The sequence below is a fragment of the Hylobates moloch genome, unplaced genomic scaffold, assembly GCF_009828535.3.
Source record: "Hylobates moloch isolate HMO894 unplaced genomic scaffold, HMol_V3 SCAFFOLD_2, whole genome shotgun sequence".
Lineage (NCBI taxonomy): Eukaryota > Metazoa > Chordata > Mammalia > Primates > Hylobatidae > Hylobates > Hylobates moloch.
In genome coordinates, this window is record NW_026652277.1 from 175,670,782 (window position 1) to 175,686,906 (window position 16,125).

The window sequence follows — 16,125 nt, forward strand, 5'->3', positions numbered from 1 at the left end:
GGCGTGGCCTGGGGCGGGTGAGAAGACACCTGGGGCGTGGCCTGGGGCGGGTGAGAAGACACCTGGGGCGTGGCCTCGGGCGGGTGAGAAAGCATCTGAGGCGTGGCCTCGGGCAGGTGAGAAAGACAGGCAAGTCTCCACAGTCCCAGAGGCTTCTTTCTACTGGACGGTTTGGCTCTGGGCTGCTGGGCTTCTCAGAGCTTCCTAAGAGGCTCCGTAAACGTGTGTGTGGACTGTCACATTGTTCGTGTTCATCGGTTTTTGGTTTTGAAACATGTTGCATGTTTTCGGATTCATGATGGCTTACAGAGGCTTGATTTCCTGAAAGGGAGAACCTGATGAGCTTGTCTTCTAGATCAGTGGTCCCCAACCTTTTTGGCATCAGGGACCAGCTTCCTGGAAGACCAGGTTTCCACGAACTGGTGGGCTGGGGCGGGGATGGTTTCAGGATGATTCAACTGCATTTCATTTATTGTGCACTTTATTTCTATTATTATTACACTGTAATAAACAACAAAATAATGATGCAACTCACCACAATGTAAAATCAATAGGAGCCCTGAGCTTATTTTCCTGTAACTAGAGGGTCCCATCTAGCAGTGATGGAGACAGTGACAGGTCATCAGGCATTAGAGTCTCATAAGGAGTGTGCAACCTCCATCCCTTGCATGCACAGTTCACAGTAGGGTTTGTGCTCCCAAGAGAATCTAATGTGCTGCCAATCTGACAGGAGGTGGAGCTCAGGCGGTGATGCCAGTGATAGGGAGCGGCTGTAATTCAGAGAAGCTTTGCTCACTTGTGCACCACTCACCTCCTGCTGTGCAGCCTGGTTTCTAACAGGCCTCTGTGGCCAGAGGTTTGGGACCGTTGTTCTGTATCACCACTGCTCTAAACTGAGCATGAAGGAGATATTTAAGCGTTATTACTGTAATATGGATGACTCTCCCATGCAATACAGACAGGGAAGATGAAAACAAGAAATAAAGAACAGGGGCATTGGAGTAAAAAAATCAAGAGAAGACAAAAGGGGGTGGGGAAGAGAAGAAAATAATAAATAAAAAGTAAAGAGTAAAAAAAATAAAAAGCATAAGGTCAAAAAGGACAATGAGTGGAGTTTTAGAAAAGGATGGAAGGGTGGATCCACGCACACAGGAAGAGAGGGAAAAGGAGCCAAGCCAGGGTCCTGGGAGACCAGGAGAGAGACAGAGATGGTGGCAGAGAAGCAGAGGGGTGTTTTAGAGTGACCAGGACAGAGATAGAGATGATGGCAGAGAAGCAGAGGGGTGTTTTAGAAGCTGAATGTTAGGAATTCAGAAAGCAATTTCTTCATGATGTGTATTTTCAATGTTGTTTCATTCCTTCAGCTCCATCTCTAGAGAAGTGGCCCATGCTGTTGATGACGTGAGTATAAAATTTTCCTCGTGAATTGTATTCAGAGAGCAGCTTCCTGCTTGGTGGGTCTCCGTAGTCCCCACAGATCCCTACAATGGAGAGCTCGTCAGCGTCTTGCTGACTTTGCTCCCACCATGCAAATATATATGTATATATATATATTTATCTCACTTGATGCCTTAAGCACCAGTATTCTTGAGTCAAACAAAAGGAGACAGATTAAATCCTCATGATCAGGACTTCCCATTAACAGGAGCCCTCAGGACCTTATCAATCCCCTCCTTTTATAAGTGAACACACAGAGTATTTGTGGTTTAGTAATTGCCTTTCTACACTTCCCTGTTTGCATCTTGGTGAACCTGAAGGAGTTTTTCAGTGAGGAAATGCATCCTGAGGCTGAGGCCTGGCCCCAGCCCCTGGGGAAAGCTTATTATGATTATCAACATCACTGTTTGTTGTTACCGTTCCTCGTACTGCCATTCTCTTTGCACTCCTCTCCCATTCCTGCCAAAGTTCCACCGAATCTTCAGATTTGGATATTTGAGGTTTTCCATCTTACTCGTCAAAATAGAATAAAATTGTATTGGGGCATTTTGGATTCTGTTTTTAAATCAGAATCCAAGATGTTGCTTTTTAATTTGATAGGCCTGATCATTGAAGGGCTTCATGCCATCAAATCTGCTGAGAAAGCAAATGATCCGTTTTGTGACCTTGTATCTCCTGGCTCCCACGTTGTGTTTTTATTTCCAAAAGTCTAAAGAGAATTTGAGTTCGTACTGGACGTGTAACACGGCACTTCATTTCCATTTGCAATCTAATTCAGCATTTCATCGTTTGGATTCAATCTATTAATAAAGTCGATCTCAGATGGAGAATCTGGCTGCTGCCCTAGTTCCTGGTAGCTGTCTTAAAGGCTATTTTCATTTTTCATTTAATTTATATCCACTCTGTTGATAATCAGACATGGGAGAGCAGATTTCTGGCTTTGTGTCAAGTTCTTGTTGAACTGCCTTTGTTCGTGATTCCCCTTATTGTTAAGTTTGACAGTTACTGACTTGAACGTCTGAATATAGTCCACGGAGCCTGTGTATCAAATGACACTTATTTAGTGACATGCAGCCAACGTAAAGCATATTTTTCTGGTGGTGCTTGGCAGGATTGATAGATTTGATACACCCGAGACAAAACTTTTAATGGTCAGAGACTGTATGGTCCTTAATACATTACTTGTTCTTTTTTTAACGTGGGTTCACCGGGCCTTGAACCACCATCCACAGGACCGTTGCTATCCACAGCAGGCAGCCTTGGCTGGCACGGAGCGCGTGGATGTGCAGTCCCTCCCTCCTGGCTGTTTTGTGTCTGCCTCTGGGAGAGTCCCTGACTCTGTCTGCATGTCGTTCACGGGTCTCCTCTTCCTCTCAGGTTTCCTCACTTAAAATGGAGAGGGTGAATTCAATGTACTTTTAGCTCTAAAATTTGATGACAAAGAATTTTATGCCCTAAGTGCTTTTAAAGTTAACCTAGGAAATTGGATATAAATAAAAAACTAGATGCTACAGCATGTAAATGTAAGGAAAACAGTTTTTACTGATCATTGCCTCTGAGCCAGGTGCTTTTCACAGGCTGTTTCATGGGAATCTTGTGATTCCTGAGGCAGGGGCCATGCGTCCCCCCGCAGGCGTGCGCAGGCCCCGTGCGTCCCCCCCAGCGGGCGTGCGCAGGCTCCGTGCGTCCCACCGGCGGGTGTGTGCAGGCCCCAGGCGTCCCCCCGCAGGCGTGCGCAGGCCCCGTGCGTCCCACTGGCGGGCGTGCGCAGGCCCCGTGCGTCCCCCGCTGCAGGTGTGTGCAGGCCCCGGGCGTCCCCCAGCAGGTGTGTGCAGGACCTGTGCGTCCCCTGCAGGTGTGTGCAGTCCTCTTCAGGGAAGTGACTCCAGATGGGCAGTCCCATCTTGAAAAGAAGGATGCTGTCAAGAGCTTGAAAATTTGGATATAAGAAAGTTGTTTAAAAAGCCAAGAGAAATGAATCCTTCTTGTGAGATTAAGGGTATTTGGTATCATGGGTGGAGAGAGTCAGGCAGGAAAGCATTGAAGCTGTTTGGAAAAATTAAACTTCGCTGTGGAATAATTTCAGATATTTAAAATTGAACGATCTCACTGTGGAATGAAGTTCTAAATAGCATGTGGACCCTTTGGACTCAGGCTTGTTTTTATGGCTTTGCATGTTTCTTGTATGGTGTCCCTTGAGCTTTCGGGTCAGACATTGTAGACCTTAGCGTTTTTCGTTTGCTTTTCTTTATGGTTAAAGCGTGGACATTTGAAGACAGCAGTAAAACACTTTGGGGTGTGTGTCCCTGTGCAGTTCATACCAGAGCACTAGGATTACATTCTGGCATAGCATCAAAGGAACAGTCCCCTAAGTGGACAGCAGAAAAATGAAAATATGCCGCGAGAAAGAGCAAGGGGCCTAGGCTGGCGGTTGGATTAGGGACTGGGAGGTCTGTTCTTACGGCGAGGCCAGGGGCTTGGTCCTGGTGGGTATCGGAGTTTTGCTTCGGTGTTTTGAGCGTGAAGGGAACTGAAGAGCTGCTTCTGGCGTAGGGGATGTGACATTATCATGTAAGAACATGCAGGTTCCGAAACAGTTTCTGGTACACAGTAACTGCCCAGTAAATACTCAGCAGAGACATAAGCTGCTTCTGTGAAAGCAGTGCTGGAGCACGAGCACGCGCAACCTCCGCATCCTGGTGGTCGCTTCTGTGCTGCGACGGAGACCACGGACGGCCCCCAGCCACCGGCTGCTCCTCCTGGCATTGCCAGGGTCACTGTGGTCGGGCTTGCATCCCCACCCGCTCTCCCAAAAGTCATCCCAGGAAATTGGATACAAATCATGGTAGCAAGTGGCCTCCCAGTCTACCAAATCCAATCAAGAGTTTTAAACAAGGACCCAGGCAGCCTCTCGGCAACAGGTGGCATTCTGCATCACCCACTCCCTCCCTGTTAACTGTCTTTCTCTGGCTTCGGTGACTTCATCTGCTTTCTTCTTTTCTGATTTGCATTTGAGAAAGATTTCTACAGCAACAACATAAAGGACAGGCGGGAGGGGTGCTGGACTGGAGGCAGAGGTCAGTTAGGGGATAGCCAGGGCACTGTTTCATTATACTGGACAACAGCAGCGGGCATGGGGCAGGGAGCAACCCAAGGCCGCCTCCGAGGCACAGCTGAGGCTGTGTCCCCAGGCAGCGCGGGGCTGAGGCTGGTGTTCCGTCATTGCTTCCTGAGCTGCCCCACCGAGCGGCACATCGGGGATTCCTGCGGCCTTTCACCTCTGGCAAGACAGGACAGGTTCACCATTTGATTCCATCAGCATTTCTCATCGGAGACCTCACAGAATCCAGAGGCAACAAGAGTCCGGCAGCTGCCCACGACTGCTCATCCAATAGTAAGTGTGTAACAAACAGCAACAACAACCACAAACAGCTGTTGAATCTCACAGCTTTTGTCTTTATAAAATAGGCCACTCCTTTGACATGTTATTGCAGATACACACACACAGAGGTATCATCCTCGCATCCGCTAAATACTGTTATGGAAAAAATCCCGTGCCTCTGGGTTAGTCGCCACTGCAGTTGTGGTTTTCGTTCTTCCTATCACCCCTGCTATTTCATGAATACACATTTTGTTTTAGAACTGGAACCAATCCAGGTTCATCTTTTCTTTGCTTAAGTGAAACTAAACTAATTTCAGATTTCTTGCTGAAAAATGCCTTTGCTTCCCTTACACAGGATATAATTAAGAATACAGGCCAGCAAGATCGAAATTTGTTTTTGAAACAGACGTGTTAGTTCCACCAGTTACAATGGAATATAATGATGTCTGAGATGTGATTTTTTTGCCATTTGAAAACCTCTCCTGCGAACTATCAAGGGCCCTTAGAGTCAGTAATTTGGATGTTGAACCCTCAGCCTGTGGCAGATTGAGGAGCTCTGTGGTGTGTTCCTCAATAGATGCGACTTTCTTCTTCTCTTTATGGGGGTTGGCAAACCTTTTCGGGAAAGGGCCAGAGAGTTAATATTTTTGTCGTTGAAGGCCATGTGGTCTCCAACTCAATCATCCAACTTTGCCCTGGAGGAAGAAGCAGCTGTACACAATATGTAAACAAAGGACGGGGCCGTGTTCCAGGCAAACTTTGTTGTTTACAAAAACAGGCGGCAGGCTGGGGTTGGCGGGGCTTGTGTTTAATTAATGCAGCCCACAAAGTCTTATGACATCGTTTTACTCTTTTCTCTCAGGAAACAGTTCTGGTGAAATGTGATTGTCCTGGCCACCCCCTGATTAATAAGACATACCATTTTGAAAGGTAAGTGCTTTTCAAGATGTCCTATAAAGCAAACTTCCACATTAAAAAGACAAATTTTGCACTGGGGTTTGAGTAATGAAATGTGCAATTTATCCTGTCATTTGACTAATTGTGATTATAAATACAGACGGTCCCTGACGTAGATTTTTCAACTTTAGGAAGGTGTGAAAGAGATACACATTCAGTAGACACTGTGTCTCGAGTGCCCATTACAACCCTTCTGGTTTTTGCTTTCAGTACAGTATTCAATAAACTACATGAAACAGTCAACACTTTAGTGTATAAGCTTTCCATTTGGTGATTTTGCCCACCTGTAGGCTAATGTGTGTGTTCTGGGCACATTTAAGGCGAGCTAGGCTGAGCTACAATGCTTGGTAAATTAGGTGTATCAAATGCATTTTCAACTTGCAATATTTTCAGCCTGCAATGGGTTTCTCAGGTCGCAACCCCATCATAAGTCGAGGGACATCTGTAATCCATATGTTCATTGTTTTAAGTAAATAGACATTTTTTATATATCCAGTTTGTTGATAGTAATTTCGTTGTGATGATAGCAAGTAACCATCAGGCTTTCTGTCAGATGCCTTCCTCGGCACTGGGTTGTGGCGTATTCCTAGGGTGGTAGGAGAGCCCCGGAAGGCTCAGAATCGATGCACGTGGCCTTTGGAAAGCCCTGCTCATCCTCCTTCAGCTACCAAGGGCTGGCTGAGTGGTCCTGCTCCCAGGCTCTGCCCTCCTGCTCCTCGGAAGGACGTCAGTGCCCGGGGCCTCTTCCACTCCCCGGCAGCAGCCTGTGTCGCTTGATAGGGTCACATCTGGAGAAGAGCAGAGGGTTCCCCTTAAGCCTCCACTGAGCACTGACAAGCACAGGCGTGGTAGGAAGGATAAGGCCGGGAAAGAACCACTGGGGAGGAGCCTGGGAGAAAGTCTGCAGAGCTCACACAGGCCTGGGAATTGTGAGTGCTTCCGCGGGGGCAGAAATACCTCGTGATACACGAGGCCTTGGGTAGAGTGAGAAGTTAGCCCTGGAGTAAAGGCTGCTGGTGCCACGTGGCAGAACTTAAATGCAAGCCTGGAGGGGTCAAGTTGTTTCCAAGTAACTGCTGGCATCCCATAATAAAGCTGAAGAAAAATTACTGGGACTGAGCGTCAAAACATGGCACAGCCAACTAGGAGTAATTAGCAAAGTCTGACATCAAAAATTACCAGACATGATTCAAGGAAGTAGGAAAATATGACCTCTAATGAGAAAACTCAGGCAACGGAAATAGAGTGAGAAATAACACAAATGATAGAATTAGTAAAGAAGGTGAAAACAGTTATCATAAATCTGTGTGTTCAAGGAAGTAGAGGAAAATGTAAACATGTTGAGAAGAGATACGAAAAATTGTAAAAAGACCCAAATAAACATCTAGAGATGAAAAAAATACCATAGAGGAGACACGAAGGTACTAGTTGGGATGCAGGAGAAAGACGGGTGAACTTGGCGCCGCAGCGACAGAAATGACCAATGTAAAACAGGGGAGACTCCACAGCGAGTGGGCAGAGTGGGTTCCGGGGATGGTTGGGGCTGACGCAAGCCCCACAGTGTGAATGAGCTTGAGGCCCCTGGACGGCACACTTGAAATGGTGAAAATGGTCGATTTCATTGTATGTATTTTTTACCACAATTAAAAAGGAAGTGAACAGAGCATCACGGCGCCATGGGACAGCTCCAAGAAGCCTAATACAGAGGAAATTGCAGTCCCAGAAGGTGAAAGGAGTGGATACTCAGAGAACATTTGAAGAAGTCGGCCGGAGGTGGATCACGGTGGCTCACGCCTGTAATCCCAGCACTTTGGGAGGCCAAGGCAGGTGGATCACGAGGTCAAGAGATTGAGACCATCCTGGCCAATGTGGTGAAACCCCGTCTCTACCAAAAATACAAAAATTAGCCAGGTATGGTGGCACGCACCTGTAATCCTGCTACTTGGGAGGCTGAGGCAGGAGAATCACTTGAACTCAGGACGCAGAGGTTGCAGTGAGCAGAGATTGTGCCACTGCACTCCAGCCTGGTGAGAGAGTGAGACTCCATCTCAAACAAACAAAGAAACAGACAAACACCAGAGATTTAAAGGTACTTTTTAAAAGTACTTTCTCTCCTTCTATCTATGCTCTTTTAATGAAATTCCTATTAGATATAGATTAGACCTTTTCATTCTACCATCTGTGTCTCTATTACCCGCTTTTGAGATGATCACCTTCCTTGTATCTCTGTGCTGCATTCTGGGTAATTTTCCTGTGACAATCTTTTAATTAATTCACTTATTCTCTCTTCATTCATGGATAAACTTCCATTTAACCCATCTGTTTTTCATGTTTGTAAATTATTTGGCTCATTTTTAAATCTTCTTATTCTTTTAAAAATAGTCTTCCATTTTCCTTATGTTTTGTGTTCCTTATTTTGTATCTTTACTGATTTATTTTTTATTTTTTAGTGACAGACTCTCAGTCTGTCACCCAGGCTGGAGTGCAGTGGTGCAATCATAGCTCTCTGCAGCCTTGAACTCTTGGTCTCAAGTGATTGTCCCACCTCAGCCTCCCGAGTAGCTAGGATTACAGGCATGACTTTATTCATTTTGAACATGGTTTTCTTGAGTCTCTTTCAAAATGTTCTATTGTGTCTGGTTCTTGTGGTGGCTGCTGTAGTACTTGTATCTTTGTTGCCACTGACTGTAGTGATTTATTTATTTTGTGTTTTGTAAGTTTTTATTGTGAACTTATCTTTGGTGAGGATTATTATTTTTTTTTTTTGTAGGACAGTTGTGTACTCTTGGCTGTGGATTTACAACTATAATTTTTGCTGCAAGGGCCTGGGGTTTCACAAAAGTTCTGAATCAGTTTTCAGGTAACATTTGTAGTTTGTGGTTTCTCTGCCCTGTGGGCTCCGTGCATTTGGATTCTGTGCTCACGTGCGGTGCAGGTGTGGGGCTTTGATTGCTCCCAGGAGACCTGACTCCACATCTAGACTCTGAGGCATGTGGAATACTTTCTTACCACTTATCTGGACCCTCTTTTCAGGGACTAGGCCTATCTTTGAGTGCCCTGGACTTGCATAGCCGTGGCACCTCCAAGTCCTGCCTCCTGTCTCCAGAGGGCAGAATGCCCTGCCTTGTAAGCCCTGTTGCTTCTGTCTGGATTGGTCCCTCAGCCTGGGTTCTTGCAGTACCAGCTCGAGCCTTCTACTCAGCCTGTTTCCACTCCTCATTTCTTGCACCTAGGAAGTTTCCTCCCTCCGACTTTTTTTTTGAGAAGGAGTCTTGCTCTGTTGCCCAGGCTTGAGTACAGTGGCACAATCTCAGCTCACTGCAACCTCCGCCTTCTGGGTTCAAGCGATTCTCCTGCCTCAGCCTCCTGCGTAGCTGGGACTTCAGGCGTGCACCATCACATCCGGCTAATTTTTGTATTTTTAGTAGAGACAGGGTTTCACCATGTTGGCCCAGCAGGTCTTGAACACCTGACTTCAAGTGATCTGTCCACCTTGGTCTCCCAAAGTGCTGAGATTACAGGCATGAGCCACCATGCCAGCTAATATTTGTATTTCTAGTAGAGACCGGGTTTCACCACGTTGGCCAGGCTGGTCTTGAACTCCTGACCTCAAGTAATCCATCTGCCTCAGCCTCCCAAGGGCTAGGATTAAAGGCGTGAGCCACTGAGCCCAGCCAGTTTCCTTTCTTTCTTCCCTTCAATGTCAGCAGCACATGTTAAAACATATTTTGTTTCTATTTTATCTGCATTACTTACATGTTGGTTAGGGGAGAGAAAGGCAGTTGTAGTATCTTAGCCACCGTGTGTCGAGATCCAGAGCTTCAGAGACAGTGCACTTTGTAGAATGTGTTTTAGTACTCAAGGATTGCAACAATATTAGAATCTGTATAGTCTCATGCATTTTTATTATTTATTTACTGAAAAACATTTTACTTTGTATATCTGAAACCAAATAATTTGATTTTTTCCCTAAAATAATCCTATTTAAAAATCTCACTATGAATACTCAAGAAAATTTTCATCAGTTTCACATGTAATAAAGTAGCTTCCTGAAGAAACTTCCATACACGGTGCTGGTAGTTCAATGGATGTGTAAGAGCAAAGCCGGTCTTCACGTGCAAAAGCTTTTTCTCATGTCTGTGCACTAAAAACAGCATAGAGAAAAATGACACTTTTTATCAGTGTAGAAAAGGAGCAAATTTACGAGCACTTTGGAGTGATGACCCCATGGCTTAGCTTCATCATGTTTGTTTATGCAAATACTTGTGGAACTTCGCTTCCTCGGGACACACGGTTTTTTTAACAATCCTTCACTGGGCTGACCTTTCTTCCACTATTGATTTTGTCCTCTTTTGATAACTCAATTATGCAGGGGAATAATCTTAGTAAAAACTTCTCTTTTTTTTTTTTACTGTGCTTCAGAGTAATCTGGTCTTGGGCTAGGTAAGGAGGGAAATGGGGTTCGCCTCACTCCTTCCAGGAGTTTATACCCTAGTCGATAACCAGGCTTGGGATGGGAGGCTTGGGAGATCTTTACAATGATAAGTAATATCAACATTGGCAGAATAAGGTGAAGCAATCAAAATAGGTGACATAATTGGCCAAGGATGGAGAAGAAAGGAATGTTCGGGGCTGGGCGAGGTGGCTCACACCTGTAATCTTAGCACCTTGGGAGGCCAAGGTGGGTGGATCGTCTGAGGTCAAGAGTTCAAGAGCGGCCTGGCTGGTTGGGTGCGGTGGCTCACGCCTGTAATCCCAGCACTTTGGGAGGCCGAGGCGGGCAGATTGCCTGAGGTCAGGAGTTCAAGACCAGCTTGGCCAACATGGTGAAATCTCGTCTCTACTAAAAATACAAAAATTATCTGGGCGTGGTGGCGCATGCCTGCAGTCCCAGCTACTCGGGAGGCTGAGGCAGGAGAATCGCATGAACCTGGGAGGCGGAGGTTGCAGTGAGCCGAGAATGTGCCACTGCACTACAGCCCGGACGACAGAGCAAGATTCTGTCTCAAAAAAAAAAAAAAAAAAAAAAATAGAAACGAAAAAGAAAGAAAGGAATGTTTGGAATGGAACAGAGTTAATGAGGGAAGCACCTCTGAGGAAGGGGCCTTGAGCCTGGACTCAGCTCTGGAGGTTTAGGTGGGAGAGGCATCCCAACACAGGAGGAGATTCATCTGAGACACAGGGGTGCTCACTGATGAAGGACCTGGGGGTTTGGCTCGGGAATGTCTCCTTCGTGATGAATTCTTCTCAGTTTCCCTGTGTCCCTCGGTCGGAGGCAGCTGCTCCGACTTCTCATTTCCCGCTCCTGCTTCATCTCTTGGAATAGTGTTTGGCACATTATAGTATCTGCTTCTACTGTCGTCTTCCCAACTGGAACAGGAGCCCCGCGGGGCTGGGGACAAGGTCTTACCTTGAATCCCAATAAATGAGCGTTTCATTTAAACTGTGTTTAAAATCGTGGCTTGCTGGATGATGGCTGGACCCTGTCAGCTGGCGTCGGTGGTAGATACATTGTGGTAAAAGTTTTTCCTTCCTCCCAACCGCACCTCCAATCCTTGCACTTTACTGTTGCACACCCTAGACTTGACTTGGGAAGTAAACAGCGCCAGTTTAAGGAAGCATGTGGCCTACTGATAAAGGATTGGGCTGAATGTTTAGAGCCAAATGCACCCTTTGGTTAAAGTGCTGAAGGATTTAATGAGCACCTTCGGGTGCTTAGCACAGAGCCGCAGAGAAGGAATAAAGTAGGGTCGGATTAGGAACAAAAAGTTTAACGTATGATCCTTTCCCCACGAGGCTTACACACAGGCTGTGGGTATCGGTCATCACCGCAAAGCAGCCAGAGTCCCACAGAGTGTGCGGCCGACTGCTGAGCGACAGAGAAATTCCTGTGGGCAGGAGAGTCACAGAGTGGCTAGAGCTTGAGCTGGGTGGAGTTTAGTTATATACATCACCTTCACATAGCCCTTGACAGTCTCCAAGTACTTTCAGGCCTCTGATCATCCCAGGAGGATCTGAGGAGGAAGCCGCGGGGGGCACCACCGCCCAGTCTAGTTAAACGATGGCCTTTAGCAAGCGTTGGATTTGGGCAGAAGGTCTCAGTCTTTGAGTTACACCAGGCTGCTGCTCAAGTCAGTGGAGAAGCACAGGCAAGGGCACTGTGGTGGGGAAACCACCCTCGGGGATCATGTGACCTTGTTTTGGGGAAGCAGGAAGTGGAGCAGCACCGTTCATGCCGACACGTGTCTTCTCAGCGGGCCCTGTCTCAATATGAATACGCTGAGGGTCGAAGGGAAAGGTCAAAATTGTGCTGGTTGAAGTGAACAGAAAAATGGAAGAATTTGTGCAACTTGCTGTCTATCTATCTATAGAGGTAGGGGAGACTAAATGTAAACCTCTGAAAGAATTTATTCTGGGGTAATATTGTTTAGCATTCGGGATCATCTTGTTTTTATAAACAGTGGAGCATATGGTTCTTACGAAATCAGAACACTGTTGGTTTTTATAACAGCTTTTTATGGAACTAACAAATGTCAAAACATTTTATTTCCATTCTAAAAAAAACTCCAATACTTTCAGCCCTTAATTTACTTTAAAAATAAATTTGTATGAGGGGAAAAGTTCAATTCTTACTATTCAGAAAAAATATTAATAGGTCCAGGGTCAGAAAAAGGTTATTTTTCTAAGTGAAATAAAAATATTATTTAAAAAAAGACAAACCAAAAGTAATGCCACTGATCCAAAATGCAAGGAGAAAAAGAATAAGTCATGTTCATTGTTTTGAGAATAATTCATTCATCAGGAAGCTGAAGGACTCTTGACTGTGTTCTTGTAGAACAGGAATTTACAGGCCGGGCGCGGTGGCTCACGCTTGTAATCCCAGCACTTTGGGAGGCCGAGGCGGGCGGATCACGAGGTCAGGAGATCGAGACCATGGTGAAACCCCATCTCTACTAAAAATACAAAAAATTAGCCGGGCGTAGTGGCGGGCACCTGTAGTCCAAGCTACTCGGAGAGGCTGAGGCAGGAGAATGGCGTGAACCCGGGAGGCGGAGCTTGCAGTGAGCCGAGATTGTGCCACTGCACTCCAGCCTGGGCGACAGAGCGAGACTCCGTCTCAAAAAAAAAAAAGGAATTTACAATACAATTTACAATACAATATTCCTAACCGACACATTTGTGTTAAATTTCTATAGTCGTTCAAGTTCAAGCATTTTTCTGAGCACCTATTATGTGCCAGGCACCCTGTTAGACACAAGGGATGTAGGTGAGAGGAAGGCAGCATTTTTGCCACCAAGACCTAGAGCTGTAGGGACAGTGCCTGGGAGGCTGTGCCGAGCTCAGAAGCCACCAACACAGCAGCGGGGCGGGAGGCAGAGATGGGGGAGGCCCTCGACCCAGGGCTCGACAGCTCAGCTAAGCAGGAGTTAACCAGGCAGAGAAAAAGGGAAAGGAGATTCCAGGTTGGGGGAAAAATGGTCAAAGTTATGGAGAAAAAGAATGAGAATGACAGGCTCCAAGCACAGGAGCCTTGGGTGTGGCTGGACATGACTGTGGGAGGTGGGTCCTGGGAGTGCCAGGTCCCAGGCCAGCTTCCCACTGGCACCGGGACCGCCCCTCCTCCCCGGACAGCCGCGTGGGCAAGGCCGGCTTCCCTCCACATCCCCACGGAGCACGAGGTCAGATGCATGCGTTGTTCCGGTCTGTGGGTGAGAAACGGGTTCTCTGTGGAGCGTCTCTTCAGAGTGAAGTTGAGTCTTTTCGTGTGCTTCCGTCATTTGCATCTTTTTTTCTGTGCATGCTTCACTTCTCTAGCTATTTTCTCCACAAGGACTGACCTTTCCCTTCTCTATTTCTAGGGGCACTTGATATAGCAGATATTTAAGCCACGATTACTTTCTCAGTCTCTTGTTTGCTTCTGATGTCTTTGAGCCACACGAACGTTTTTACGTGATCGTAGGTGAAAAGGCTGCCAGCTCCTAGAAGAAGACACCTGCGGACTCTGCTGGGCCACGCATGGCCGGATGGTTTTCATTAAACTCGTGGTCTGTTGGGAATGTGTCCTAGTCCATTTTATAAAGAATTGACCCAATTTTATCTTTTTAAATCTATTCATTGCAACACCACTGATTTTTAAAAATATTAATTTAAAATAATATTATAAAATTTATTTTAAAAAAGGATATTGAGATGGAGTTTCGCCCATTGCCCAGGCTGGTCTCAAACTCCTGGGCTCAAACGCTCTGTCCACCTTAGCCTCCCAAAGTGCTAGGATTACAGGCGTGAGCCATCGTGCCCAGCCTGTAACGCCGCTTATTAAAACACCTCTCTCCCCACGATCTGAGATGCCCCTTTGTCTGACAGCCCGTTGCCACATGGAGTTGTATCTGTCTAGCATGTCCCCCTCTTCCTTCGGCCTACTTACTAATTCACGCAGCAAGACCAAGCTGTCGTAGATAGAGTCTCAGAGAAGGTTCCAGTGTCTGAACCCGCCCCATCCCAGTTCCTCTATTTTCCAGGGCTTCTTTCTATTCTCGTTCTTTTATTTTGCCAAAAAAAAAAAAAAAAAATTATAATAAAACTGTGGAGCTCCAGGAAAAACCTGACAGCATATATAGTATTTTGGGGGGGGATTGAGGTAAGTTTATAAACCAACTTTGGAAAAACTGGCATCTTCATGAGTTGACTCTTCTATTCAGGAACATGCTGTGACTTTTCACTTATTTGAGTTTAATCATGTATTTTCAGGAGCCTTTTTATCATTTTCTTCATGACGGATTAGAACATTTCTTATTAAGTTTATTCCCAGGCATATTTTTGTTGCTATCACTGATAGAGTCTCATCTCCCAGCATGTCTTCTAACTCTGTTTGTATATATAGAGGCTATGGATGTTTACACATTAATTTTATGACCTGCTGTTTTGTTAAATTATTTTATTGATTTAGTAATTTTCTTTGTCTTTCCATTTTGGATTTCTCGGATGTAGGGCCATATTAGCTCCAAGTAGAGACTGTTTTACCTTTTCTGAGTCTTATGTCACTAGTTGATTTCTTTTGTCCAACTGCATTAGCCAATCATAGCTTGATGCAATATTAAATAGTATTGCAGGTAAAGAGCATGCAGGTAAAGAGTATGCAGGTAAAGAGTATTGCAGGTAAAGAGTATTGCAGGTAGTCGGCATCTTGGACTTTTCCCTCCTATTGCTGGGAAAAACTCCAGTATTCTTTAAAGGTGAGATGTTCACAAAGCCTAAAATATTTACGATCTAGTTTTTTTCAGAAAAAGTTTGCCAACCCTTGCCATGGATTAGGAAACTTAGAAGGTGGCAACCCTCTGCAATGTAGATGCCATGATGAATTATTATTTCTAAAACACGGACTGGAAAAAGAAACTTACTAGACAATTGAGGAAATGTGAACACGGACTTTTGGATGGTGTTAAGGAATAACTAACATTCATTTTTAAGGCATGGTTGTGGTAATACTGTTAGGTTTTAAAGTCATCATCCTTTACAGATGTACTGGCCTTCCCAGATGAAACGGACCTCAGGTCAGCTTCAGCGTGAGAAGCAGGCCAGGCCTGGGTCTGGAGCTGGGCAATGTGCACATGGGGCTCACTTTTCTATTCTTTCTACTTTTGTATCTTGGTGTATTTTCTGAGTGAAAAGTTAAAAAAGATCTCAGCCCTGAGCATCTTCCCACACAGTGCTCACCACACCCTCTGCATCATGCATGTGGCAACACCTCATAAGGGTCCCCTGTCCGTGTCAAATTAATGCCGCTGCTGGAGATGACGTGGATCAACTGAGCGTCAGGACACACTTGAAAACGAAGGAAGGAAAAAACTTCGTTCCACACTTGAAAATGAAGGAAGGAAAAAACTTGGTTCCAGCTAAGTCAAAACCGGTAGTTCAGGAAACTGAGGTTCACATCAAAGCATACTTGACCAAGTGCAACCAACCACCAGTGCTGGGCAGCTGCCAGGGAGTCTGCTCTCTCACCGTACTCCAGGCTTCTTTCAAATTGTGCAGGAAACGGCATCTTTTGGATGTTGCTTCCTATTTTATTTGTACCTGTTTATAGACCCAGAATCACATGAGGTTTCCTTTTCAGAGCGGACATCCAGTCCCATGATATCGATTCAAGTTCACTGAACTGACCTGGGGCCTAGGAAAACAAGATTTTTAAGAGCTTGAACATAAAAATCAAATGTCATGTATCAAATATTGCTCAGAGTGGGGTTGTTTACATTGTGATTGTTGGACCCTCTAAAGTAGAGCTAATGTAGTTATGGGATAATTATATCCTCCCTCTGTCCCTCTCTCTCTCCCTCCCTCCCCCTCCTCCT

At 45.6% G+C, this 16,125-nt stretch overlaps 1 protein-coding gene across 1 annotated transcript in view; it reads left to right on the forward strand.

Moving 5' to 3' along the window:
* The window catches only part of KIF25 (kinesin family member 25), a 51,583-nt gene that overhangs the window by 21,315 nt on the left and 14,143 nt on the right, over positions 1–16,125 (forward strand). Inside the window, 3 exon segments of the mRNA XM_058435735.1 lie at positions 1,365–1,401; positions 4,629–4,839; positions 5,682–5,749. Coding sequence (XP_058291718.1) covers positions 1,365–1,401; positions 4,629–4,839; positions 5,682–5,749 — 316 coding nt within the window.